The sequence below is a fragment of the Acipenser ruthenus genome, chromosome 4, assembly GCF_902713425.1.
Source record: "Acipenser ruthenus chromosome 4, fAciRut3.2 maternal haplotype, whole genome shotgun sequence".
Classification (NCBI taxonomy): Eukaryota; Metazoa; Chordata; class Actinopteri; order Acipenseriformes; family Acipenseridae; genus Acipenser; species Acipenser ruthenus.
In genome coordinates this window covers 9,652,873-9,680,849 of record NC_081192.1, presented here as the reverse complement: position 1 = coordinate 9,680,849, position 27,977 = coordinate 9,652,873, and the positions used below count along the sequence as shown (strand labels likewise).

Genomic DNA, 27,977 nt, shown 5'->3' with positions numbered 1-27,977 from the left:
TACCTTGTAAAGATAAAGATCCTACACAAATTTAACAATGGTCTCAAATAAACCGTAGAAAACGCAGTATATAAAAAAAGTGTATTACACAGACTTTTATAGTGTAAATTTACGAGTAAAAATAATATGCACAGAACAAAACATTAGCTGACCACAACTAACTTGCACTTGTTATTCAGAGTCTGCGCTGCACCCATCTCCTGCTTCAGCACAGCTGCACACTGGAAGGCAAGGCAGACGGGCCCGCTTCGTCCTGCCGCGGAGACTTCAGCTTCCTGTCAGGGTATTCTGCACACCCTTACAGAACAAAAATATATTTTAATATATAGAGAAATATAATGTAATATATTGATTAATATATTTCAATATACTGAAGATGACAAAATGTATTATAGAATATATGCCAATATATTTTGATTATATTGTACAATATATAAATCATACTCTAATATTAGTTTTGTCTGACGTGAATACTTTAAGTAATTAGTAGTTATTCAAATGCAAAAAAACAACAAATAAACATTCAAGAATATTAAAAACATTAAGACTAAAATGGCAATACATTGTATGTCAACAGATTTACAAAATAAGTGTTTTCCTCTTGTGCCCCATTTTCGAATCAAACTAGCAACTGTCATCGTATACCTATAGAAACAGCTCACCTACACTGTAACCCGCTAATTTCAAAGTAGGAGCTTTGAATGACAGGCACTATAGCTGGCAAATGAAAGTGCACAGTCGGTGCAGGTCTTTATGATTGGCAGTCATTTACACGAATGAGAGAATTCTAGCGCTGTTTCAGTTAACAAGATCTGTCAGAACAAGATGAAATGACTGAGTGAAACTGCAGTAGCCTACTAAGGGACCACTGAAATGACTGACCGCGACCCCTAGCCATTCAGAGCGGAACAGAGACGGGACAGACAGCACGTATACAAACTACACAAACTAGAGATGATTTCTAAATTATTATTTTTGGTCGAATTCATATTTTTTAGGAATTCGACGTTTACGAGCTTTACCGATTAAAATCGAAAAGTAGCAAGCCTCTCTCTCTCTCTCTATATATATATACACACACGGTTGTAGTCAAAAGTTTACATACCCCAATGGAAAGTTATAATTTCTAGAAAACAAATAATTATAGGAAAAATATTTTTTTGACTAGGCCATTTCAAACCTTGATTTTATTCTTATTTAATCATTCTGAAGTAGATTTTGATGTGTGCTTTGGATTGTTGTCGTGTTCCGCTTTAAACCAGGTTTTGTAGCGGAGGGTTTTAGATGATTGGCCAATATCTTTTGTTATGCTATGGAATCAATTTTACCATGTATTGGAACAAAATTTCCTGTGCCATTAGAGGAAAAACAGCTCCATATAAGGATATTATCACCTCCATGCTTGACAGTATGTATGGTGTTCTTTTCTTTGTACACCTCACCACTTTCTCCAAACATATTTTTCTAAGAGTGGCTTTTTCCTTGGTCTGCAACCATTGAGACCTTCACCATGCAATACTCGACCTATGGTTGAAATGGAAACTCCAGTTCCACTTGCAGCCAATTCAATTTGAATATATTTGGCAGCCAGCCAATCTCAGATGGTTATTAACCTTCCTCACAATTATACTTGTTCTTGGTGAAAGAACCTACTTTCTTCCAGACCGTGGGATGTTGTGACAGTATCATGAGTCTTGTACTTCTTGATAATAAAAGCAATAGTTGAAATTGGGATACTCCAATGCTTGGAAATCTTCTTGTATCCTTCTCCAGCTTTATGACAGTAAATCATTTTCTGCTTAAGGTCTTCAGATAGCTCTATTTTTTCCCCCATATTGACTTATTGGTAACAGCAATCATCCTATGCCTAACCCTTTTCTCTACAATCCAACATTTTCTAGACTTTTCTGCATTATCATATTGAAATTCCTAGCACCTTCTAGACAATATTATCATAGCATCAAAGGGTGTGAATACTTTTGAATTAGCATTATTTAGTTTTGCAAAAATAAATAAATAAATAAATAAATAAATAAATAAATAAATAAAATAAATTGTAGACATGTATTTCTTGTAACTTTTTCCTCATCCACAAAAGCACAACTTTTGCTACAAAAGATTTTTCCTATAATTATTTGTGTTTGAGAAATTTCTAGAAATTATAAATTTCCAAAAATCTAAATGTAGAGCCCTGCATAATACTGTATATGATTTGTAATTAATGTACAACTCTGAATAATTGTACAGACTAAAATGTAAAATAGGAGGCTGTGTGGTCCAGTGGTTAAAGAAAAGGGCTTGTAACCAGGAGGTCCCCGGTTCAAATCCCACCTCAGCCACTGACTCATTGTGTGACCCTGAGCAAGTCACTTAACGTCCTTGTGCTTCGTCTTTCGGGTGAGACGTTTTTGTAAGTGACTCTGCAGCTGACGCATAGTTCACACACCCTAGTCTCTGTAAGGTGAGTTGCCTTGGATAAAGGTGTCTGCTAAATAAACTAATAATAATAATAGTTATACTCAAGTACAAATACAAAGAACAGCAACTTTAACACCATTTTATTTGGGAAAAAAAATACTTAATATTTTAAACGACATGACTAATGCACAAACTTTCAAATACGTAATTCAAAAATTTAAATTTCTAATTTAATATATCCACATATTTGGTAATGTTAATAATGACTGTTGTGACACAAGTGAAACATGATATTGGTATGAGTTACAAGCACTTTGTGCTCCTTTAAGGTCACTTAGTGAAGATATAGCTTTCTCATATGGACTTGATCTACTTCCCTGGAGTACATTTTTATAATTATGATTGAAACTTAAAATTATCAAAAACATAATGAGAAAATGCCATTATAAATATTACTTCATATGTGTCATCGTTGATTTCACTTAATTCTGGCATCACACACGGACCTTGTTTTTGCTTAATTATATTACGCAGTAGTTTAAATAGTGTTTCAAAATGAAGTTAAGGAATGCGTCTTCCACAAAGGTTTATAAAACAACCAGGGAAAAGCACAACACACGTCGTTTTCTGTAACACTGATCAGTATAGCTTAGAGACCAAATGATGTAATGAAGAAGCCTATGTTGTGTGTGTGATTTTTGGTTTTGTTTTCACATGAATCTAAAGTTTTTAAATTACATTTGTTAAACAAAACAGTCCTAAGGCAAAGTGTACACTAACACATTTTGTTGTCCCCTAATGTTTTTATGGTATTTTCAATGATTCGAAATGTTGCTCAAATAGAGTTTCATTAACAGAAGTACAGCTTATCTAATTGTGGTTAAACTTTGGTCATACTTTAGCACAAGGTACTATTAGAATCTGTGTCTAGAGATGACTGTCCAGCTGTCTTTATGCACTTACATTTTCCAGATATGTAAAGAACCACTTACTCAGTTACCACAATGTGGAGATATATGGAGGAACTTGCCCATCCTTACGCAGGTCACATTTCTAGTATATTTTTACATGGTGGACAAAGGTCACAAAGATATACTTTTTCATGATACAGATTGTTCCAGGCTTGCATGACATTCAATGTGATTTGTTAGTAAATAGGTAACATTTAGGGTACAACTGCACGGGTGGTTTCTTCATATTAAAATATGTTGCCTATATTTGAAGAGTAGACTAGAACTATTCAGGGACACCTAGATATTAGTAAGGTTAGGTCACACCTGCACATTCACCTCTTTGCAGCAACCTATTTAAATCATTTATCTGACTTGTGATTGGTAACTCTTATGAATGTGATATAGTACATCTTAAGAACCACTCTTCTGAATTTCATGAAACATGTTCCCTTTTCAAAAAAAATATATATGTTGGGTTTAAATCTGCTTTAAAAATTATATATATGTGTGCCAGGCTGTTCAAGTGGAATCCCATTCATGAACTTCAGTGCAGAATAATTAGTAATGTACTTCCCTGCTCTTTCCATGTAGCATTGGTGGTATGTGACCTTGCTGAGCACAGATTCATATACAGGTGCACTCCACAAGGGACAATGGAAATCGGTACTTTATAAACAAATTGGTAAACACAATTTGAAATTCCTCATTAAAGCCCATGTTGTTTGGCAGGGACACGCCTCCTCAATACATTGTAAACGGAACTCCATTCTAACAGGATTTGTTATAAGTGCACCTGTATTACCAGAGCTTGACTTAGGCCAAGCCTGTGAGGACAACATCACTCACAGAGGTCTGTTTAGTTTCAGAAGCTGCTGTACTTATCCCACTCTCTGAAACGCTCAAAGCTATAGGTTCTCCACTTTGTGTTTTCTCTTCAACGTTATGGCCATCACTGGGTTCTTCCTGAGAAATTGAAGTGTCTTCTATTGTTTCCTCAGATTCACCTAAAAATATTAAATATGATGATGCAAAGCATCAATCACCCACAATGATATTTAGCAAAATATGCATTACATCCACATACAACTTATCAAACACTCACAGCACAACTTCAGTAACCCTAGGGCACCACATACAGCTATAACAGCTTCAATACATTCAGTATTTTGTTCAAGTTGTAAAAAAAAAAAAAAAAAAAAAAAAAAAAAAAAAAATTATAAAAGGCATCTTGAAACTTGACATTGTAATAAAGTTGGTTTAAATAACTAACCTTTGTTTGGTTTAGTTTTTTCTTGTTTTTCTTTCTGTTTAGCAACTTCTGCTTCATGTTTTTCTCTCTGATTTTGTAGTTTCATGCAGACTTTTTTGTGTGTGAACCAGTGTTGCTTCTGACAGTCTTGGGCACAATATATCACCTAAAAATAAATAAATAAAAAAAATAAAAAGATAAAAACTTGTTTAATTGGTATATTATTAATTATTCTTGTTGTCAGCACCTCTTACATTTGTCCTGCAACTCAGTCAGATTCCAGGTATTTTTGCATATTATAAAGATACATAATACAATACTAAAATATAATTATTCTAGTGTGTACTGTAAAATACATCATACTAGCTTTCTTGTGTTTTACTAAATATATTTGTTTAAAAGATAATGGACAACAGCTTACCATTTTGCAGACAGAACACCTTTTGTCAGCTCCCTTTTCGCCACAGGCCGTACAAAACTCAGCATCGATAAAACCAACCTGGCCAGTAATGGCTTGGGTGAGCACAGAGAGAGCGGTGGGATCATTGCCCTAGAACGAAGACATTTTGTCAGGGGAACTCAAATTCTACTCCTATTTGAATTTGACCAGGACACTGTGTTACACCCCTGCTACTATTCCTCAAGGCTTTACGCAGGAAAAATGCTGTGTTTCTTACTGTCCATCCGTCATGTTTTCATAAAGAAAAAAAGGGGGGTCAAATTCTACAGAAGACACCTGTGTAAAACTGGTCTATGCTTTATGGTAGTGATTTTTCTGCTAAATGCTAAGCTATCAGCATTCTACAAGAAAAAGGACAAACACTGTGCACGATACCATATATAGCTTGTCACCAGTGGCGAAAAATGAAAACAATCTATTGCTGGCATTTGTTTAGCAGGCAAGTTATACTTTTTGATGTTGGTATCTTTGGAACACATATGATTGAATTTGGTTGGTTGTTCATTCAAATGCACAACAGTTAACATACCTATTCAATTAGGTCAAGCATGAGGATGGTACGAGTGAAAAACTCTTAAGAGCCAATGTGCATTGGATACAAACTGAACAACCTATAGCGGTTATAGTGCTTCAGTAAAATATGTACTGAACACCTAGTGTACAAGCCAGTTTAAGAGACGTGCTATGGTAGAATATGTTTGAAACATACAAAATATACGCCAACATTAATAATTTTAATTTTGAAAACGGAGCACTGTCCGCCCCTCCCCCTTCCAGCTTGATGTCCAGAGGCAAGCCTTTAATTTCTTCATTCGCCATCTGGACAGCAAAGCGTTATATAGCATAAGCTGTATTGAAAGAAATGTCTCGAAACCCCTCTGCTGTTTGGGATTGTTTTGTTAAATCCTCAGACGACCAAAAAAAAAGATGAATGCAAACTGTCCAGTGACTGTTGATGTAACATGGAGGCACAACCAACCTCCTGGGTCACTTGACAAGCATAAGCTTATACTACAATTTGTATTATTATTAATATTTTTAGTAGTAGTAAAATATGACTGTGACTGAACCTGCTTGGAATGGTGAGTTAAATTTTATCTTGACTTGGTAGCTATGCTGAAAAAGAAACACGCATCTCAAGGATCAAGCTAAATTGCTATGTCTGAAACTACCAAACAAATGTGTCAATGTAATTTGTACGCATCACTATTGATTTGCATATAGATGGTAGATTTTCTTTGCATTTAATTTTTTTAGCCTTGCGGAAAAATACATTTACGTTAGATACGTGTATATAATTATAATAATAATAAACAACAATAACAATAAATAGCCTAATCCCAATCCATGAATATTGTTTAAAACACTGTTTACCAGTTAACTAGGTCCTAGCACTACATTTCTCAATATTTTATGTTTTCCTCTTAAGATGACATTTAAGTAGAGATGCAACAATTAATCAATGTATCAATTAGCTTAGGGCTACACTGGATAGCCAACGTCAGCGTGTTACAAGGATGCAAACTTTCAGCCTCTGGATTTGTGTTGGACAAGTCACATCGGTTAAAATATTTTCATTTTCCTGATTTTAAAAAGTGAAAGAATCTGACATGAAGCCTGGTAATTTCTGGGCAATAGGAAAAGGAGGAAGGAAAAGCAATGTTTGGCAATTTATTGGCTTTCACGTAGATGCTTTCATGTTAGATGTAAACACTAATGTTAATTAACAAGCATATTTCAGATCAGAATGACTTCTGTAAAACAGTAATGATTTATTATTATTATTATTGGTCTAAAAGGGACAGATGGTGTGGATGCACGCATATTCTTTTCAGTTATTAATTTAACTCAAGTACATTTTAATTGAAGTTATGCCTTGCTGTTTAACTATTATGCACAGCAGCATGTTTAGTTATTGGATCTTCCGATGATAATTCTAATGTTTGTTCTTGATTTTGAAACTTACACTTGTCACTTAAACTTCACAAGTGTAAGTTCATACTATTATTAGTATTATTATTAATATTTTTAGTAGTAGTAAAATGTGACCGATAACCTGCATGGAATGGAGACTGTTAAATAAAGCTTTGTTTTGTCCAGGTCAGCTGCAGTTGGTACCGCTGCAATGCAAGCTTACTTTATATATCACAAGCAGCATCAATTAAGTGTAAATAAAACAACATGTATTTTTATTTAAATTATAAAAACATGATAATTGTTCTATAGAACGTATTTTAAATACATGTGAATGTTTTATTCAATTTATATGTATTAACTGTAAAGTAGGATTTTCAATAAAATATAAACTAGTAGCTATGGTGATGTCACCAGTAAATTATGCAAATTAGTGCCATTGAAGGTTCAAACCTTGCTTCGGTAATGTATTCTGAACCTTTGAAGGTCAAAATGTATTCATTGCAGCCCTAATCTTAAACATCTTAAGACTTTTCCTAAGATTTCTAAGTGTACGGCCCCAGGACTTTAAACGCGCATTGCTATGTACTGTATCAGAATGCATTGCCATGGAACTTCAAGTCACATGCCCCGCCTACTTCATAAGAGTTTTGTATCTTCATAGTCCACACAAATCCACATGAAGATTTTAAGGAAATAATTACAATAATTAAATGTAACATTTTGCAATACCATGCCAAGTCAACGTACTACTTACAATCTCTACAGGGGCAATGCTCCTGACTAACTGCTGCAGAAGGGTGGCATCGCAGTAAGGAAACTTCTTAATGCACTCTCTGATGAACTTCTCCTGGTATGAAGGAAAACCATCGGTGTCTCTTCCTTTTAACAAACTGTTGGAAGATGTAAAAAAAAGTTTAAGAAAAATCTCACGCTGCCCAACTCAATACAAACTAGAAATGGGGAGTTTTTGTGAACAAAAACCAAGCATCCCCGGTAGTGTAATCCAAGAGGCTTGTAAACAGGATTTCAAAATGGAAATGTGAAGACGACTATATATCCAGAGGTTAAAAATGATGTGGCAGTGAAAAGGTTAATTTCTACTGGCTTTATTTAGAAAGTCATAGAATAGAGTTTGCAGTGACACACACTGCAAACCCTGAACTGGAATGATGAAGACATGGGTAACATTTTAAAATAACGTATGCAAATGTATTGCAGTTTCAATGTTATAACAATTATTCATAATAACTAAATACTCTTTTGTAAGGTCACATAACTTTGCTGACATTATTGTTGTTAGAAATAAACACACTATTTTGCTGAAAAGTCCAATTGGTTAATAAACCGAGATCCGAGTTCACTAAGTCAGATCAATGTTGAAAAAGCAATACAGTGTAAAGTAGGACACAAACCTTTTAATAAGGCCATCAAGCTTATCCTCACGATCTTTTAGGAAAGTAATACACTTCTGTAGAATGAAGCTGATGTAGTGCATTTTCATGGCCAGCACCTCATTCATGTCCCTCTGTTTGAAGCACTTCTCACAGATCAAGTCCAGGACTCTATAGCATTTCCCCAGGGCAGCCGCATCAGCCAGCAGAATGTTCTCTCTCACCATCATCACAATCTGTGTAAACCAGGAAAGCAGCAAACAGTGCAAAATAAATAACTGAACTACTGTACATTGTCCATTTGTCTTTAGACTTCACATGCCGAAAAAGGGAAGATAAGCACCTCCTACATAGCAAAGTCTGTGTACTAACTTTTCAGACTGCAGAATCCAATTACACTACCTTCAACAGGACACTGTAGATGTACTGACAAATCTGGTGAATCCTGACTGAACAACTAATGGACTGGGATGTAATGAGAAATAGTTCTATATGAATGGTAACAGTGTGACATTTATTGTATGGGGGGGAATGCAGAATGCTTTTATTTAGGGGGCTAAAATGATATTGATGAGCTTTGCTCTTGGCTAATGGGGTTGACTTTTATACTTAGGAATAGGAATCTATGAATCAGTTTAACTGGAAATAATGCAGTTTATAACTCCAAATAACAGCCATACGGAAAGCTAGACTGGAATGGCCTTTACTGTGAACAAAAACAAAACATCCCCGAAGAATAACTGAAGGGGAGTGGCATACAGGAATGAATGGTTTATAAATATGTAAAATGGAAGTGTGAAAAAGATTGTATCATTGATATGTCCACAGATCAAAACAATGTGGCAGTAAAGCGGTTCAATTATTTATAGAAAACACTGGTGACTTAAATGGAGAAATAGAAGACAACACCACTGTACCCAATATTAAGAAAAGTACAGCCTAGAAATTTAAAAAGTCATCCAACCTCAATATGGCAGTAATATTTGGTTAGATGTCAATGTCACCAACACAATTAGAATGCAGGGTTATACCTGCAATTGTAAAGTCAATACCTCAAATGGTGTTTAAGAAGTTGTTAAAAATTACCAACACAAAAGTTTTCGTTTTTTGTGAGATTCCCACAACTTGACCTAAAGGCCACAGTGAAGGTGACATTAGATGTTCTCCTCAGTTTTTTTAAGCTCGCGAAAGGCTTTCCGGATGCAGTCACTCTACCTTTACAGGGTGCAGGTTAGTCATCATGATGATTTTATGCAAGGGTCCAGCAAGCTTGGGGGGAAGCTTGGCCTCTTTATCAAGACCTTGGGGTTTTGTATAATAATCCAGTCTTTCTCGGGGAAAGAAATTGTTGATAACTGTCACACAGTCATGCTGACCTGATAAAAAGAAATACATAAAGAACAAATATAAATTCTCAATACACCAGAAAACAAATTATTATAAACAAAACATACACACAACCCTTCCTTTGGCAGAGAAAGTGAACAATACCAATTTGAATTGGGAAAAATATAATCCTCCACATTGTAAAATTTCTTTGTAGAGTAGGCCTATATCTCTAGGCTAGGAATAAGGCCTATCTAACAAACATAACAAGCCCTTTCAATCCCCTCTCTTATTTTTCAAAGCCAGGCTAAAATGCAAGTTAACCAGCTCAGTCCAGCTTACCTACAAAGGCAGCCATCTGCGCTGCTGTCCGTCCAACAGAGTTCACTACATTCGTTTCAGCTCCAGCCTCCAGCATCATGTAAGTTATGTTTTTATTACCTAGGGTTTCACAAAGGAGGACAAAGTTCAACACCAGAGCCATTAGGTTAGAAATGAAGATGTTTACATAAGCCTGTGAATACGATTGCTACACCTTAAATGATTTCTGCAAAATAGGTTGTGAAATATGTGGTTGTATTTTTAATTAAACAGGGTTTGAAACACATTGTTCTGCAGTATGTCTGTCTAACTTTAAGGGATTTTAAGGCAACACAAAAGCTTTTGAGAGTATGTTGGTAGCCATAAGCAAACCTGTTTATAACTAAAAATGTACCTGAAAACCCTGCAAACATAAGGGCAGTGTATCCATGCTCTTGCTCATTGCAGTTTACATCAGCTCCATGTTGTAGTAACAACTTGCACATGTCCTCTTTCCCTTTGTAGGCTGCATGCATCAGTGGAGTCATCCCATGCTGGAAAATAAATATTTGTTCTTTATCGTTTATCCTTCTGCATTCCAAGGTTGGCTGCACAGCATCATTCATACAATCTTTCTCTGCATTATGTTTTAAGACAGAGGGGTAAGTTATGTAGAACCATTGCAAGGTTCCACACAAGAACCTTAATTTAAGAAATTCTTTCCTGATGAAGCCACATCAACTGAAGAATATCCATATCTGTTTCACAAGCATATGAGAAACATACATCAAACCAAAATCCATTTCCATTTCAAACAGCCAAGCAATAATATGATCAACTTGGTCCCACAATGTTTTGTTGCAACAGTAAATCCAAGCACCATGAACACTATGGGGAGGCCAATTTATTTATACACTATCTCCTTTTTTAGATATCACATATTTATATGGCTGATCCCAATACAAAGAAATAGCAGGTCACCATGACCTGCAGTTAAAATATCACATATCACATCCAAGTAATACTGCAGCTTATGTGATATATATATACAGTGCCTTGCAAAAGTAGTCAGACCCCTGACCAATTCTCTCATATTACTGAATTACAAATGGTACACTGAAATTTCGTTCTGTTTGATATTTTATTTTAAAACACAAACTCAAAATCAATTATTGTAAGGTGACATTGGTTTTATGTTGGGAAATATTTTTAAGAAAAATAAAAAAACTGAAATATCTTGCTTGCATAAGTATTCAACCCCTGTGCTGTGGAAGCTCCCAGTTTACACCGATGAAAGAAGGACACAATTACCTTACCATTGGCCTCCACCTGTGAACCATTAAAGTTGCTGTCACATTTTCTGGATAAAAACCCCACTGTTGAAGGATCATTGGTCAGGCTGTGAATCTGAAGGAAAATGAAGACCAAATAGCATTCTACAGAAGTTAGAGATAAAGTAATACAAATGCATAGATTAGGGAAAGGGTACAAAATAATATCCAAGTGTTTGGATATCCCAGTGAGCACAGTTGGATCAATAATCAGGAAGTGGAAGCTGCAGCACACCACCCAGGCACTGCCAAGAAAAGGCCGTCCCTCAAAACTCAGCGCTCAAACAAGGAGACTTGTGAGAGAAGCCACAGAGAGGCCAACAATCACTTTGAAGAGCTACAGAGTTCAGTGGCTGGGAGTGGAGTAATGGTGCACCAGTCAACCATATCAAGAGCTCTGCATAACACTGGCCTGTATGGGAGGGTGGCAAGAAAGAAGCCGTTACTCAAAAAGTACCATCTGAAAGCACGTCTGGAGTTTGCCAGAAAGCATGAGAGTGACCCAGCTGCGATGTGGGAAAAGTTTTTGTTGTCAGATGAGACCAAGATAGAGCTTTTTGGCCAAAACTCAAAGCGCTATGTGTGGCGCAAACCTAACTCTGCCCATGCCTCAAGACACACCATCCCTACAGTGAAGTATGGTGGTGGCAGCATCATGCTGTGGGGATGCTTCTCATCAGCAGGGGGTGGGCATCTTGTTAAAATTGAAGGAAGAATGGATGGAGCAAAATACAGGGAAATACTGCAAGAGAACCTGCTTCAGTCCGCTAAAAAACTGAAGCTTGGGAGGAAATTCACCTTTCAGCAAGGCAATGATCCCAAGCACAAGGCCAAAGCAACATTGGAGTGGCTCAAGAACAAAAAGGTGAATATCCTACAGTGGCCCAGTCAAAGTCCTGATCTCAATCCCATTGAGAATCTGTGGCACTATTTGAAAATTGCGGTCCACAAGCGTCGTCCAACCAACCCGAACAACATGGAGCAAATCTGCCAAGAAGAATGAGCCAAAATCACTCCGACACTGTGTGCAAAGCTGGTACATACTTACCCCAAAAGACTTAAAGCTGTTATTGCAGCGAAAGGTGGCTCTACCAAATATTAATGTGTGGGGGTTGAATACTTATGCAAGCAAGATATTTCAGTTTTTTATTTTTCTTAAAAATATTTCCCAACATAAAACCAATGTCACCTTACAATAATTGATTTTGAATTTCAGTGTTTTGAAATAAAATATCAAACATAACGAAATTTCGATGTACCATTTGTAATTCAGTAATATGAGAGAATTGGTCAGGGGGTCTGAATACTTTTGCAAGGCACTGTATGTATATGTATATATATATATATATATATATATATATATATATATATATATAAAATTTTAATACAATACAAAAAATCTAAATTTATAAATGTTAATTTAAGAAAATAAAATTGAAGCCTAACATTTAAGGGACCCCCCAATAGCTCTTGTTGATTCAGACTCAGAAACTTCACATTAGGACTAGACAATTTTGTTTGTATCTAAACCTGAATATACATTACTATGATGTAATGCTGGGCTTTGTATTTCTATAGCAGCTGCTGTCAAAGTCAGACCAAGCAGAGTGGACAAGAACTGAACAAGGCTTTCTCATATGATTGTGACAGGCCCATGGAAAGATCGGCAACAGCTGTTTCCAACAGAATTCTCAGAGTCCAATTTGTCTAGTAAACTCTTATTATCATTCTACTTGTGAGTGCAATCTAATGGCTCTTACAGTCCTTGCCATATGCTTCAAGATATACTATAGATTATTGTGCTCTTTCATGGCTGACAGCTGTACGGACATTTGATAGCGTAATTCATTTATTTAGGACTTTTATAAAATAAGACACCTGAGAGTCTAAAAAAAAAGTGATTATGAAATAAACAAACATGTTAGTAGATTACATCCCCAGTCAGAATTGGAGTGACCAGCATCATTAAAAGCAGGTCACCGGGACCTTCATCCACTGTATGAATGCAAATGTATTTCGATTGGACGAAGATCCATTCAGGGATGCCAACTTATTTAGATAACAAGCAGTCTTAGGAGGGTAGAACAGACAACAGACAGCTCGCCTCCCCAAGCATCAAAAAACAGTACTGTTTTTTTCATTTTTTTTGGTATGCCAGGGTATATCAGTGTGTAAAGTGTAACCCATAATCATAGTACAGCACAATCTGCCACATTACACACAAGTGTGACAGGCCTCTGCCAGGCGCAAAAGAATGATGTTTAAAATCATAAGCCCCTTTCACACTGACATACTCTACCCGGGTCAGGACCCGGTGTCATGCGGGTCGGGTACGCGATTTCACACTGCTTTTGATAAAGCGGGGTTGACCTGGGTGCCAGATGCAAGTACACAATGCACGTATCAGTGCTCTGGAAGCAGCTTGTTACTGACGCTTCCATCCAAGCTTCTCTGGATTTAACTGTTGGCCCAAATGTTGATTAAAGCAAATGTTTCTACATCCCTGCTGCAATCTGGCTCATGCTGTGACTCAATCAACAAAAATATGGCTAAACAGAACAAATAGAAATGTTCCTTGCGAAAGTGAAACCTTCACCCAGGCATGGCTGTTTGTTACTGCGTCGGGTCACAAACAGCAGTCATGCATTTTGTCTCGCTCTACCCAGGTCAAAACGTGTCGACCCACATCCTGAGGTGGGTCGCTGGGACCCAGGTCAAGCCAGGGATGACCCAGGTACGTGGTTTCACCTGGGTAGGAGTGCCAGCGTGAAAGGGGCTATAGCCAGAAAAGCTTGTACAGCAGTTATGACAATAGAACTATAACGATTAGATTTCTTAAAAAAAAAAAAAAAAAAAAAAATCTATTGTGTAGAAATAATTGTTTAATTTTCATTTCAAGTAGTTTTGAGGATAAATATACCCTTAAGATCGTGTATCCAGTGTTCTTACAACAGTTTAACTGGATAAATATTCAAAAAAAGAGCTTGTGTAATGCCTGCTCTTGTACTTTTATAATTGAGGCCATGGAAAAATTAAAATGGCTCGTTGTTGTTGTTATTATTAGTAGTAGTCGTAGTATTAAAACAGCCTGGCTGGAACACTGTGTGTGACAGTATTGTTTCCCCTTTTTTCTGCCTCACCTCATCCAAACAGTTGACACGGACACCTTTGCATCCCAGCACTCTTGACGCCTCCTGCACATTTCCTATCCAAGAAATAAAGTTAATTATATTTATCAAAATATATAGTTTGGCATATTTAAGTTGCTACATTTTTAATATGCAATCGGTATACTAGTGGAACACATAAAAACAACGTGCATTATGCTTGGACTAAGAAGACAGAATTTATTAGACAGACAGTACAGTATCTCACTTTGAAATAGCAGCAAGGCGAATATTCTGTGTATACACACACACACACACACACACACACACACACATATATACATAGTCTTCCTAGGCTGTACACCAATACCATTTTCATGCATGTAGGCCTACACAAACTAAACATTCGCTCTGAAAATTTAAGATAGAATAAACGTTGAGAGCTACTCACTTACTGTAAATGTTTAATGCACGTATTTTTAACAACACCTAGCTTAACATAAAGTATGTACAGTAAAAGCATGATAATTGTATGTAATTTTATTGAAAATCCCTTACATATAACGCCCCCATCTTACCTGCTGTAATAGCGTTTATTAACTCTTTCTCTTCATCGGCAAGATCTCCTTTTTTCGGAGGAGCCATACTTTTATTATTTTAAATATTACTTGGAGAACTATTCATATAATTGCAATATAGTGTATACAAAATCTAACGTGTTCCTAAAACAAGGGAACCTTCCTGCATCCCATCAGTTCACAAGCAACAGAGTATAAACAGCTCGGCGCGTTAAGACTTCCTCTGGATGTTCCATTAGGCAACCAGAGAGGGGTTTGGTAATGTATAATTGTTCAATTTTAGCACATATATACAAAGGGTGAAAGAAGGCATATACGTTTTAAAAGTTTTAAATAATTATAACTAACATATTAAAACAGTTTTGGGGAGTCATGTGTTAGACTTATTTGAGGTATAATCTGGCTAAATAGAGAAACACCCCCATTTAGCCGGGTCCCGTCAAAGTCCCTTTCTAGTTCAGTAGGCTGAAGAGTAGTCGTAGTGTCCACGTGAATCTATCTGCTCTTGACTCCTGAATTGTCTAAAATACGTCTTCTCAACAACGGCAACTACTGAGCGGTAAGTGTCACATACTAAATTGTTACTGTTTGCTGTAGATGCAGAGTTGTGTTAAGCTACTAAGATACTCAGAGGTATAGGTATTGTGCCCACAATACACGTTTGTATTATTTTATTTGGATAATGATAGTGGCTTTATTATTGGGCATGTTGCATAGTGTATATAATATTAAATGTTGATTACAGGACACTATGTACAACTATTACCTAAATACAGCAGTATTATTATTATTGTTGTTGTTGTTGTTAATTAGTGATTGATCATTACATTTAGAAGATTTTAACACTGACACTTCAGGACTAAGAAATAAACAGAACCAAAATGAAGCCTACATAACTAGAAAATAAGTTTTCTTGCTAAAGATAAACATTAGCTGTGCACTGTATTTATGGATGTACTGGGGTGTTCTTTTATTCCCTGATTCAATCAACAATGTGAGCTAAAGATTATTCCACAAAGTTTCATCTCAACTGTATAAGAGGCTCTGTATGTTAAAAAAAAAAAAGTGTGATGTCAAAACATATAGACTTCCACACTATACCCCCAATGCCTAGGAAATGATACAGTGCATGGCTTTATTGGGTCTTGTTCCAGTGTCATGGTCTAACTTTTTCTTGGTATAACTTGAGGCAGGGTGTGTGGTCCCCCATCCTATTACATAGTGTAGCACACTGCTGTTGCAGATTCTGACGCAGCAGATTAAATGAGGGTAAGACCTCTGTAGCAGTTGGTGCAAATTAATCTAGTTGATACACTTTCATGGAACAAGCTTGTTCAATGGTTCGTGAGTAGTTTCTGTCCTATGATAATAACAGGTGATATTAACGTTCAGTATTGGAGCAAAAGCCACTGTAAACATCACAGAAAGAACCACAATTAGCTTGCCCATTCAATTTAGTTAGGTTTAATATTCAAGTACAGCAAACATACATCAATGTAGTTCTTTCTACAACATGCCTAGCTTCTATTAAACATTGTGTGAACTCCATGCTGTTCACATGACTTCAATGAGGTAATATAACACTTGCATAAAGCCTGACCTAGTCTCTGAAGTTAGTGTGCCATGGATAAGGCATATATATATATACAGACGTGCTCAAATTTGTTGGTACCCCTCCACAAAAAACGAAGAATGCACAATTTTCTCTGAAATAACTTGAAACTGACAAAAGTAATTGGCATCCACCATTGTTTATTCCATATTTAATAGACATCAGACTTTGCTTTTGATTTTTTATTCAACATAATATTGTAAATAAGAAAACAAATGAAAATGGCATGGACAAAAATGATGGGACCGCTAACCTAATATTTTGTTGCACAACCTTTAGAGGCAATCACTGCAATCAAACGTTTTCTGTAGCTCTCAATGAGACTTCTGCACCTGTTAACAGGTAGTTTGGCCCACTCTTCCTTAGCAAACTGCTCCAGCTGTCTCAGGTTTGATGGGTGCCTTCTCCAGACTGCAAGTTTCAGCTCTTTCCATAGATGTTCGATAGGATTCAGATCAGGACTCATAGAAGGCCATTTCAGAATAGTCCAATGTTTTGTTCTTATCCATTCTTGGGTGCTTTTAGCTGTGTGTTTTGGGTCATTATCCTGTTGGAGGACCCATGACCTGCGACTGAGACAGAGCTTTCTGACACTGGGCAGTACGTTTCGCTCCAGAATGCCTTGATAGTCTTGAGATTTCATTGTGCCCTGCACAGATTCAAGGCACCCTGTGCCAGGCGCAGCAAAGCAGCCCCAAAACATAACCGAGCCTCCTCCATGTTTCACTGTAGGTATGGTGTTCTTTTCTTTGAAAGCTTCATTTTTTCGTCTGTGAACATAGAGCTGATGTGACTTGCCAAAAAGCTCCAGTTTTGACTCATCTGTCCAAAGGACATTCTCCCAGTATGATTGTGGCTTGTCAATATGCATTTTAGCAAATTCCAGTCTGGCTTTTTTATGTTTTTCTTTCAAAAGTGGAGTCCTCCTGGGTCTTCTTCCATGGAGCCCACTTTCGCTCAAAAAGCGACGGATGGTGCAATCAGAAACTGACGTACCTTCACCTTGGAGTTCAGCTTGTATCTCTTTGGCAGTTATCCTTGGTTCTTTTTCTACCATTCGCATTATCCTTCTGTTCAATCTGGAGTCGATTTTCCTCTTGCGGCCGCACCCAGGGAGGTTGGCTACAGTTCCATGGACCTTAAACTTCTTAATAATATTTGCAACTGTTGTCACAGGAACATCAAGCTGCTTGGAGATGGTCTTGTAGCCTTTACCTTTACCATGCTTGTCTATTATTTTCTTTCTGATCTCCTCAGACAACTCTCTCCTTTGCTTTCTCTGGTCCATGTTCAGTGTGGTGCACACAATGATACCAAACAGCACAGTGACTACTTTTCTCCATTTAAATAGGCTGAATGACTGATTACAAGATTGGAGACATGTGTGATACTAATTAAAGAAACAAATTAGTTTGAAATATCACTATAATCCAATTATTTATTATCTTTTCTAAGGGGTACCAACAAATGTGTCCAGGCCATTTTAGAATATCTTTGTAGAATAAGCAATAATTCATCTCTTTTCACAGCTTCTTTGCTTTATTCTATGACATACCAAAGGCATGCAAGTATACATGATAAAATAGCTTTTAATTTCATCACTTTTCAGGAGGAATGAAGCATTATTTCAATGAGCTGTAAGGGTACCAACAAATTTGAGCACGTCTGTATATACATACATACATACATACATACATACAAGGCCAGAGCCAGAGTTTGTGAACCTTTGTTACTGCTGGAAAACTTTAGCTGGAAAGTACAGTGTATTTACTCACCTGCTTATTTTTTTTATTTTTCATCACTATTTTAACCTATATTTGTATAATCTGCTTTTGTGGTATAAAACATTTCAAATCCCCAAAACAGTTGCCAAGAAGGAAGAAGTAGTAAGTACAGTGGCTTCTAGTTAGAAATGAACTAAAATTGATTTTATCCAATACTCTGCCATATGTTCTCCTTTTAGTAGATAGTAAGTACGCATGGAGAGTTTCAAGGTATTACAAATCTTATTTTTCAGAAAAATGTCTCCCAGGGTAGTTACAACAAATGTTCTATATGGTTAGCTTTGACTATCCTGTCAGATATTTTCAGTTTGCTGTCTTTTTTGTCTCTATGTTTTGTATTCAGTAGTTAATTAACTATGGGGCATGGGCTTCAACAGCAACCCTATGGGAATTGTTTTCATTGTGTTCACCATTGCTTCTTCTGTGAACCAAATGTCTGCAGCCTACATCAGCTGGATAACCACAACATGTGTGTCCTTTATTGTTTTACTGTCTTAATTTGTACAATTTGCAAAATGATTTCTTTGCACAAGAGCCAAGCAGCCGTACTTCATAGTGCAGTACTGTTTGAAATATGCAGGATTGGTAGCTGAATTCTCTATTTATCCAGGGTAACACTTGCATTGTCAATGTTTTCCCTGATTGCCATGCAAACATGTCTCAGTTCTGCCCTGTGATGCACACCCAATCTTTGGTCTTTCTTTTTGAGACTGGAATACTCATCTAAAAACAATAACACTCATGACCTAAGCACGATTCAAATCCAGGTATTTGCCACATACATCTTTTTCTTTTTAATTGTGAAATTGTGGTCAATTCGGTTCTTTCCTTGACTTTCAGGAAGTTTATTAATAAGCAACAGAAACCAGTGCTAACAGGCCAGCGGTTCAAAACCAAGAAAAGGGTTATGTGCAGCTGTTGCTAAGCAACAGTTATCCTATTCTGTTTTAAATGTTTCATGTTTGCTTAATTTGATATAACCAAACTGCATTTACCTGATCCAATATCAAATTCGACTCCAACTATTGATAACCTTAATATCATACCCACTAGCTGTCCAATACCTAGATTTCACAGTGCAGGTTTGTTTCTATAATTGTATTCCCTTGAGCTTTATGTGGTTGTTTATGTGTTAGTCTATTAATTGCCTGTTGTGGCTGTTGATTTTACTCCAATTTAAGAGGCACAGAGTTAAACACACCATAGCTCTCTTGAAAATCAACACAGTAGGAGTAATGCTGTGCAACCACACAATATAAGGAAAACCTTAAAGGATAAAATCCTGTATTGTTATGTCTTTATCAGTCTCCATCACAAAGATATTTAATTACCCTCACAAAACCATTAGGTTTTCTTTTTATCTGACTTGAAAATGAATACATAAGATTTTTCTGCGCTATAATGTTTTTACACCCATTGAAAATGTTCAAACTAGGCTCTGGAGCTAGCCATTGTTTAATGGTAAAAATGTAACTTTGAAATACCCACACACTTAAGGTGTATCACTGGCATTATCCATAATGGACGAAAGACTATTCCAAGCACAACCATTATACCCTGTGTTTGGTTTATAATAATGTAGAACAGTGTCTGACTGAATCCAGAAAATCGTATTAGTCACGCTGCCATTCATAGCTGAAATAAACAGCCTTTTGAAACTGTGCCCATTGATCATTGTCCACACTGGTAACCTCTGTGTAAGATTATATAGTGTAAACAAATGAATATTAATGGGACTGTTTACTGTATATAGCATAACATTTGTTAGCCAGTTTTTAAAAAAAAAAAAAATCTGACACCTGTTAAAATGCAAAAACAGTTGTCTCCTTGTAAAGCATTAAATGGCTTAGACTTCAGTGCAATGGCAGCTTTATCTGCATAGTGTATCCGTCTGCCTGTCTAGCAGTATTTCTGAAAGCACAGAAACAGACCTCTGTAAAAGGTTGGGAGTTCAGTGTGTGTTCCTAAAGCATATTCGAACATATTAGAACTAGAAGTTCTGATATGTAAATAACTACTGGTATTGAATTCACTTCCTATAGCCTCACTTTTTTAACATTTGAAAAATTGTATTCCCTCTGCTTTCAAAAGCAAGGAATGGAAATTGTCCCTCAAGGCACCACATTCACACAAAACAAACAGCATGTTATCAAGGGATAGGTGATTCATATGGGCTTTACTACTAATTAACATGATCTAGTTCCACAATGTCAAATATACCATGTGCTCTTTGTGAAATAAATACCAGGGATTATTCTTGGGTTCTGCATATTCAGAAGTTAGAAACCACACAACTTGAGCAACTGACAGCTTTCGGGTCCTACAATTGCTAGCTGTGAAAGTTAACTTTTTGTAATGTAGGCGTGTATAGTACTTCCCGCTGAATTAAAATATTGGAATTGCTTAGAATCGGTTGAGGGGACGAAATGAATTGGTGCTGAATAATAATACATACAGAAAAAGACCATTTCTATATTTGACACTGCAATCTTTTTATGCAGATGAAAAGGAGAAGTTCGAGCCTACAGTGTTTCAAGACATCATTATTCAAGGTCTCAATGAGGCTGGGAGTGACCTGGATGTCACACTTGTACTTTGCTTGAACAAAAGTTACTGTATTTCTTGCTCTTATTGTATTACTTGTATTGTAACACTTGAAATGTATTTGCTTACGATTGTAAGTCGCCCTGGATAAGGGCGTCTGCTAAGAAATAAATAATAATAATAATAATAATAATAATAATAATAATAATAATAATAATAAAAGTTTCTGGATGTCACCTGATCAAGACTAGATTACCGTCGCCATGCAGACACCCTCTTTGACATCCTCATTGCAGGGAGCATGCTTGGTAAGCAAACTGCTTGTATTTACCTTAAACCATTCCCCATATGGTTTTAAAAATATTGCATATCATCACATGTACTGTACTTCTGTGAAGACTAGGAGCTGAAAGGGAATCGTCCAATCCATACAAATCCTGAAATATCAATGTAGCAACACTGACCCATGCATTGAACTTTGTTGAGGCTTGGATTAGTTATTATTATTATTATTTATTTCTTAGCAGACGCCCTTATCCAGGGCGACTTACAGTCGTAAACAAAAATACATTTCAAGGATCACAGTACAAGTAATAATACAATTAAGAGCAAGATAAATACAATGACTTTAGTTCTTGCAAGTACAAGTATGACAAAATATGATTCAATAACGGAGCAGATAACAGTGTCAGTGATAGTTACATCAGGATATAATTAAATACAAAATACTACAGATTAAATAACACTTGAAAGATTACAGTACTCTAAAGTACAGGATTAAATGCAGTAAATTGCTGAGGGAAGGGCAAAGAGATCATGAATATTAGTAATACAGGAAATATGTTTGAGCAAAGAGATTTCCTCATTACAATGCTGTATAATTATACAAAGTCCTTTACCCCTGTGCACAACACATGTAGTCCGGGTTTGTACTGGCCTCTGGCGACAGCTCTGGTTCTTTTTTATCAACTATGTTCTTCTTAGTTACACACTAATGGCAGTTTCTTTTCAAATGTAAACTACACCACTGTTTTCTGAAGCTGTTGGCTGAATGCTCAGTCTGAGTTTGTGAACTGCTCGATTCTATTCTTGGGGCTTTGATAAGGTTGCATTTTGATAACCCAGAAGCTGTCAATAAAACCCCCCAAAGTACCCACTCCAACCTTTTCAGAATTAAAACAGTTTTGAATGAGCACATTGTGCTTTTTAAAAAATGTTTTTGATGCAGAATGCAGTAGCTGTCTTCTCTCCTGCTGGCTACTGTGTTTAGTTAAAAAAACACAAATCTCATTTTGAAGAGCGCATACCCCTCCAGTATTTAACTTTTGCTTAAGCAACGCGCATCATTGTGTAGCAACAAATCTTTGTACATAGCCGAAACATCCTCTGAGATGGCTGAAGAGTTGATGCTGAAGACTGGAGCTCCCTCAAATATAATGAACAAGTTTCCTTACTGAAGCCATTGTGTTCACCAGTTCCTCAATCAATTTTGTGCAGAGCACAGTCTGGTGAATTAGTCAGTGAATAGAAACAACAGCTGGGTTTTGTGCAGCCAGCCGGCTGGTTAAACCTTTTTGAGAACCAAGCATATTCACAATCAAGCTTATTTTACGGAAATCCAGATGGTTATTTAAAAAAAAAAAAACGGTTAGTTCTCCAAAAATGATTTCTCCGGTGGTTTGGCCGTGCAAAGGTAGCAATCATAACAGCTCCTCTAAAAGATTTGTCATCAAAAAAGCGGACGAAAGTTGACAACTGGGCAATGTTGTTGTCGCAGGATTCATCGTGCAATAGACATAAATTCAGCCTTTTTAAAAGAGTCCTCATGTCTTACTGCGCTATTGTCAGACAACGGAATCTGGTTAAGCAGATCTGTAACAGGGGTGGGTAATGAAACCAAACCAGTATAGGGGTGTGCACGGCTACAGCAGGGAAATTACACTCAGGCTAAGCCACCATCATGCCGTGCAGTAATCCGACTACGCCACTTCTATAAAAAAGAGCAACCAAAATTTAATGTTTCCCAATTTTCCCCTGTAGTTTAACAGCACAGGTTATTTTATTGGGAAGGAGCAATGCATGAACCACAAGGAAAGTAGAGGACAAGCAAAATGGGGTTCAGTGTTTTTATTTATAAGGTAAAATATGCTTTTTGCATTTACAAAAATAAAATATATCAAATGGATCCTTTTTTCCAGGGCTTCATAAAAACAAAGGCATATTCGCTTCGCATATCAGCTTCACAAATTAGACACAGTAGTTAACATGTCAGCCTCACAGGTTATAAAGCACTGAAGGGCACCTAAGCAGAATACAACAATCCAGAGTTAATTGCACTGGTGAATTGGAGACGTGGTTGAGGACTCGGTCAACAAAATATATTCAAATCAAAATAACGTGGTGCTCCAACAAAACAAAACCTAGCGAGTCCTGAATCTCACCTCCAATGGAGTTCAGATATCGAGCATGTATTCCATGGACTAAATATTCCCATTCTCACAGCTATCAAAGAAAGGAACTGGGTTTTCATTTTACAGGCTAAATAATCACATAGGAGTCATTCTAGATCTCCTCCTACCCCTCTCACTACAGTGTGATTATTTCATTTTGTGATTATTTCATTTTGCCCCGTTCCAGCCCTTGCCCGTTTTTCAGGGAACACAAAAAAGATACAATATCAAAAATACATATCTGAAAATAAGTAGGCTTCCATTTAGATGTACTGTATTGGTTTTGTTGGTACAGTACTATATTTTCAACAGAAGTATTTTAATTCAGAACATATGATTCTGAAAATATCACTTGCCGAAAGAGACGGCATGTGGATTGTAATACAGTACATACTTTTAAATCTGATACGTATTGTGGCAGTATGTAAAATTCCTCATTAACGACCCAACAGTAAAATTAAATCAAAATGTTACCCATGCACAGAACTGCACACAACGTAAAAGGTAATGCAATTTAGCAAAAGATTTTTAAAAAAGACAGTATCCAAAGTCAGTATTAAAAATTGCAGAATATAGTGCTCGATAAGGCCCTAATGTCACAGTTCACTTGCAAATGAAAATGCACAAAAACAAGTAAAGATCACAGATTTACAAAAAATACATCACAGCATCTAAAACTGTTTAATGATTACATTGTCGTAGCTTGTCTCTTCGCTTTGTTTTGGCTGCATTTTCGTCAGGTGAAACTGGATGAAGCGCAGTGTAACTGCACAGACTGATCTGGCATGCGGAGAGGAAAAAAAAACCACGGGCAGCGACGGATATTCAAATAAATTGTAACATTGAAGAGAAGGGCTTTGTATCACAAAACTGGTGATGGAGTCGGAAATCCCGTGTGACAGGTAAGTAGATTAATTTGTTACATATATATAATGGGGATTGATTTTATTCTTAATACAAGGGCGGTAAAACGTGACTGACGTGTATCTGGGAAACGGATATCCGAGTGCTGACTGTATGCAGATACACACCACTGCCAGCATACGCTACAGTTCATAAACTTCGCACACAAAGTAGCAGTTTCTCAGAAAACCCTACCGCTGCTCCTATTTCCCAGTCCGACATCCATGCTCACACAAACTGCTTGTTATCCTGAACTCGTCCTCGTCCTCCCAGCTCCCTCGTTCTTCTTAATGAAGCTTTATAAAGTATTCAGCTACAAACAATTGGACTAACTAATCAATTACAATGCGGTATGCTTTAAAAAAACATAAATATAAAATAACTAATAAAAAACGACACATCTTAAATTATAAATACTAAATAAAGTGCAAAGAAAGCTTAACCCTGTTACAGATCTATAGCTGATTTACTCACTTTCTCATCATTACTGAGCACTTCATGCAGCCTTTCTATTACACAGGCCTTAACAAGCTCCACTTCAGTGGATCTTCAGTGTCATGCTACCCGTAAGGATGCTGCGGTCGCATTTTCCTGTTGGGATGCTGTTCGACTGATCATAAGGATAGAACGCCTGTAAGAAGAAATTAAGCTTTAATTTGTTCTTTGCGGATTGTAGATTTCAAAGGAAAGCTGTCATTAAAATGATCGTGTTTCATCTCAGCAGGTTAGGTTTCCATTCTCACGGCCTAGTAAATATTCTTCTATCCACTCGCAATTAAACTACCGATTTTCACTATCGACTTCCGTTTGGAAGCCTTTTTTTTTTTTAAAGTAAGCTTTGTTTTTTAATTAACTGTGATAACTGCTCCTGTCCTTGTAAATTTCCACACTTTCCTCAACTGCAGATACAGAGTCTCTCACCCTCACTGTATCTGACATCACTGGAGAGCTGAGAAGGACGTTCTGTTCTGTGCAGTGATTGATTGGCTGTTTCCGCGGAATAGACCATTTTCTTTGCTGAAAAGCACCCCTTCTCTCTCACTTTCCTCAGCTTCACACACAGGTCCTTTCTCACTCTCATGTCCTTCTGTGTTCTCGCGTGATGTCACAGACACTGCTTTTATTTTTCTAAATATAGTATGATTTGAACAGTACAATATCTGGTCGTAGTGCGGGCCATGAATCAGGCTTTCAAGGGCCTGATGTGGGCTGCCTATTGGGGACCACTGGTGTAAAACAACTGGCATTCAGTTATATGCATGTTCATTATACATCTTACAATGGACAAGTAACTGCTGCCTAGCCTATTCAAAAATGTGATGTCACTGTTCCGACATAAGTACTTGTGATGAACTGTTTTATATCAGAATTGTGAGTTTACACATTTTTGAGAATGTGGGTAAACCTAAAGGGAGCTCTTGATGGAGTGCTTACCGTTCCAAAAGTTGCTCAAACTACTAAGTCCATTAAACATGTATTCAAATGTATTTCTCTTCAATCTGCTTTTAAATTGTGAAAACCCATGCATTCTTTGTACTGCTTATTTAAATATAATTGCCATGCATGCAGAGATACAGTAATTATATTTAATCACATACTTGTATGCTTTGCTAATGAGTTTTCGCTCCTCAGGTCTTCAATAAGCTCATTAGGTGATACAAATATCTCGAAAAGGTGATTGAAGAAGAAATCAAGAAGGTATTATTATCTTTAGATATTTCAGTTTAGTTTGAATTGGATAGATTTACACGGGTTCAAATTTGCATTCCTAATGGTTTTTTTTTTTTCTTAAACAACAGCAATTGGGTGAATAAAGTGAAAAATTACAGTATTTTATAATGTTGCACTGCTATTTTCTCTGAACTCTGAGGGAAACTGGCAAACAGGTTGTGATTTTTCTAAGGCTATGCTTATTATGTGCTGAACTGTAAACCTTGAATAAAGCAATCAAGTTGAATATAAAATGGGAATTAGCCAGTACATCACCTTACAGGTCAAGTTCAGTCTTAGTAATCGAACAAAAACAATTAGGAACAATGATCAAGACAACGCACTTTGAAATGCTGACTATTGAAAATAAGATGCTGTCATCTCAATTATTTTCAGAACTGCACAGTGACTGCCATGGTTTATAGATACATTTATCATACATTCTCTGAGACCCAGTTGCCCGTTTCTGAAACCTGACCCAAAAATGCTCTGCATTGCAACTGATGACCTGAGTGAAGAAGCCATTCTGAAGAGGTACAAAGAAGCACACGTGGCCAAAGGCAAAAGTATCTTTCTGGAGCAAATGAAGAAGTTTATTGAATGGCTTTAAAATGCTGAAGAAGGTACTTATTTAGTTCAGTACTTTTGAGCGACTGGTCCATTTTCTACTTTTGTTTTAGGTATGTATTGTGTAGGTCCTTTGAAAATATGTTACCTTGTGTAACTAAACTGATTTACAAGGTTTTGCTAATCCTATTTACATGGCACCCTAAGACAAATATAATATTTGCAGATTCGTAATCTGATTTGTATACATTTATTATAAACACAGATAGGTGGTTAAATTCGACTAGCTGCTCCCTCTTTTTGTTGTTTATCAGACTGAAATGTCATCTTAAATGAAATTAAGTAGAAATGCTGCCATCTAGTGGTGTGTATAGTTTAAAAAAATAGGCCTTATTTACAAACTATTGACGCATTATATTTCCTGCAGCTGGATTCACAAACAACTTAACTGCTATGTATCTGCATCAAAGCATCACTTTTCTATTTGAAATCTTATCTAAACATCTCTACACTAGGTATCCTGATAAGATTACATTTTTTTACCCTGGTTCAGCACAACTCAGACAATACGTCTGACTTCACTTTTATATATTCTTATTTCATTTTCAGACATGGGGTACAGTATTTATAAAACAATGCAAAGATATTCATGCAATTCTTTATTCTCTTTCTTTTTCAGAGTCTGAATCATGTGAAGACTAAGACAATAATCATAAAGACATAGTCTAAAGCAGTCAGCATCTTTCAGTTGCCTCTGGCAGCAAAAATGATTTCACTCCAGCAGCTGATGAGACATTGCAGGCTAGCCTTTTCCTTTGTAATGCAGAGTAAATGTTGTAGATGTAGCCTTGTGGTATCAATTGTATTCTGTGGGCCTCTACCTCTGGCTTATTGTGTTCTACATTAAAGGAAAAGCCATTAATCTAAGAGCCATATAGCAAAAGTGAGGTGAAATGAAACAACTACAGACTCGTTTCAGATATTATGAGAACACCCCTATTGTAGTTTTTATTTTTTGGTCCGTATTTTTATAGTTCATTATTGACTTGTTTATGTTACTTGATTTTTTTAATAAATGGGTTTTATATATTAAATCCCTTCCGTCTTCTGCACAGTCTGTCACCTCATAGTTCTGATTTTATTGTTCTTTAACAAAACAGGGTTATGTAATTTGATGTTTTTAAGAGTTCCTGCCTATTGTGGGCATTTATTTTTTTTTATTTTCAGGGTTCAAGAGTTCAAACATAAAAGCCACTGCAATTACACTTGAAATCCTATCACCTCGGGTCAACAAGAGCACCCTTTACCGTTTCAACCTGACTAACTTTTTTTAAATATCTGTCGTATACACAGGGCCACAAACTTAACACAGCATAA

The 27,977-nt window shown here is 36.5% G+C and overlaps 1 protein-coding gene and 1 long non-coding RNA gene across 4 annotated transcripts; one reads left to right on the top strand and one right to left on the bottom strand.

Annotated features, from left to right (window-relative positions):
- Positions 1-145: 145 nt before the first annotated feature.
- On the bottom strand, positions 146-15,236 carry LOC117400406 (ankyrin repeat and MYND domain-containing protein 2-like). 2 transcript variants are annotated; one of them, XM_034000317.3, is made up of 11 exons: positions 15,031-15,236; positions 14,486-14,550; positions 10,430-10,568; positions 10,057-10,155; positions 9,604-9,764; positions 8,410-8,624; positions 7,752-7,887; positions 5,042-5,170; positions 4,642-4,786; positions 4,218-4,375; positions 146-297 (listed from the first exon to the last, which is right to left on the bottom strand). In XM_034000317.3, exons 1-11 carry the CDS (start codon positions 15,095-15,097, stop codon positions 268-270), a joined length of 1,344 nt encoding a protein of 447 aa, XP_033856208.1. In that variant the 5' UTR covers positions 15,098-15,236; the 3' UTR covers positions 146-267. The 2 variants fall into 2 exon arrangements, with proteins under 2 accessions (XP_033856208.1, XP_033856207.1); XM_034000316.3 differs by lacking the exon at positions 146-297 and having other exon boundaries at positions 2,542-4,375.
- A 34-nt stretch (positions 15,237-15,270) lies between these two features.
- On the top strand, positions 15,271-27,694 carry LOC117399311 (uncharacterized). Of its 2 annotated transcripts, none has more exons than XR_004544074.3 (5): positions 15,271-15,589; positions 24,161-24,322; positions 25,956-26,021; positions 26,430-26,713; positions 27,280-27,694. It is a non-coding gene; the product is annotated as an uncharacterized LOC117399311 (long non-coding RNA). The 2 variants fall into 2 exon arrangements; XR_009328391.1 differs by having other exon boundaries at positions 15,273-15,589; positions 26,430-26,656.
- The last annotated feature ends 283 nt before the right edge of the window (positions 27,695-27,977 follow it).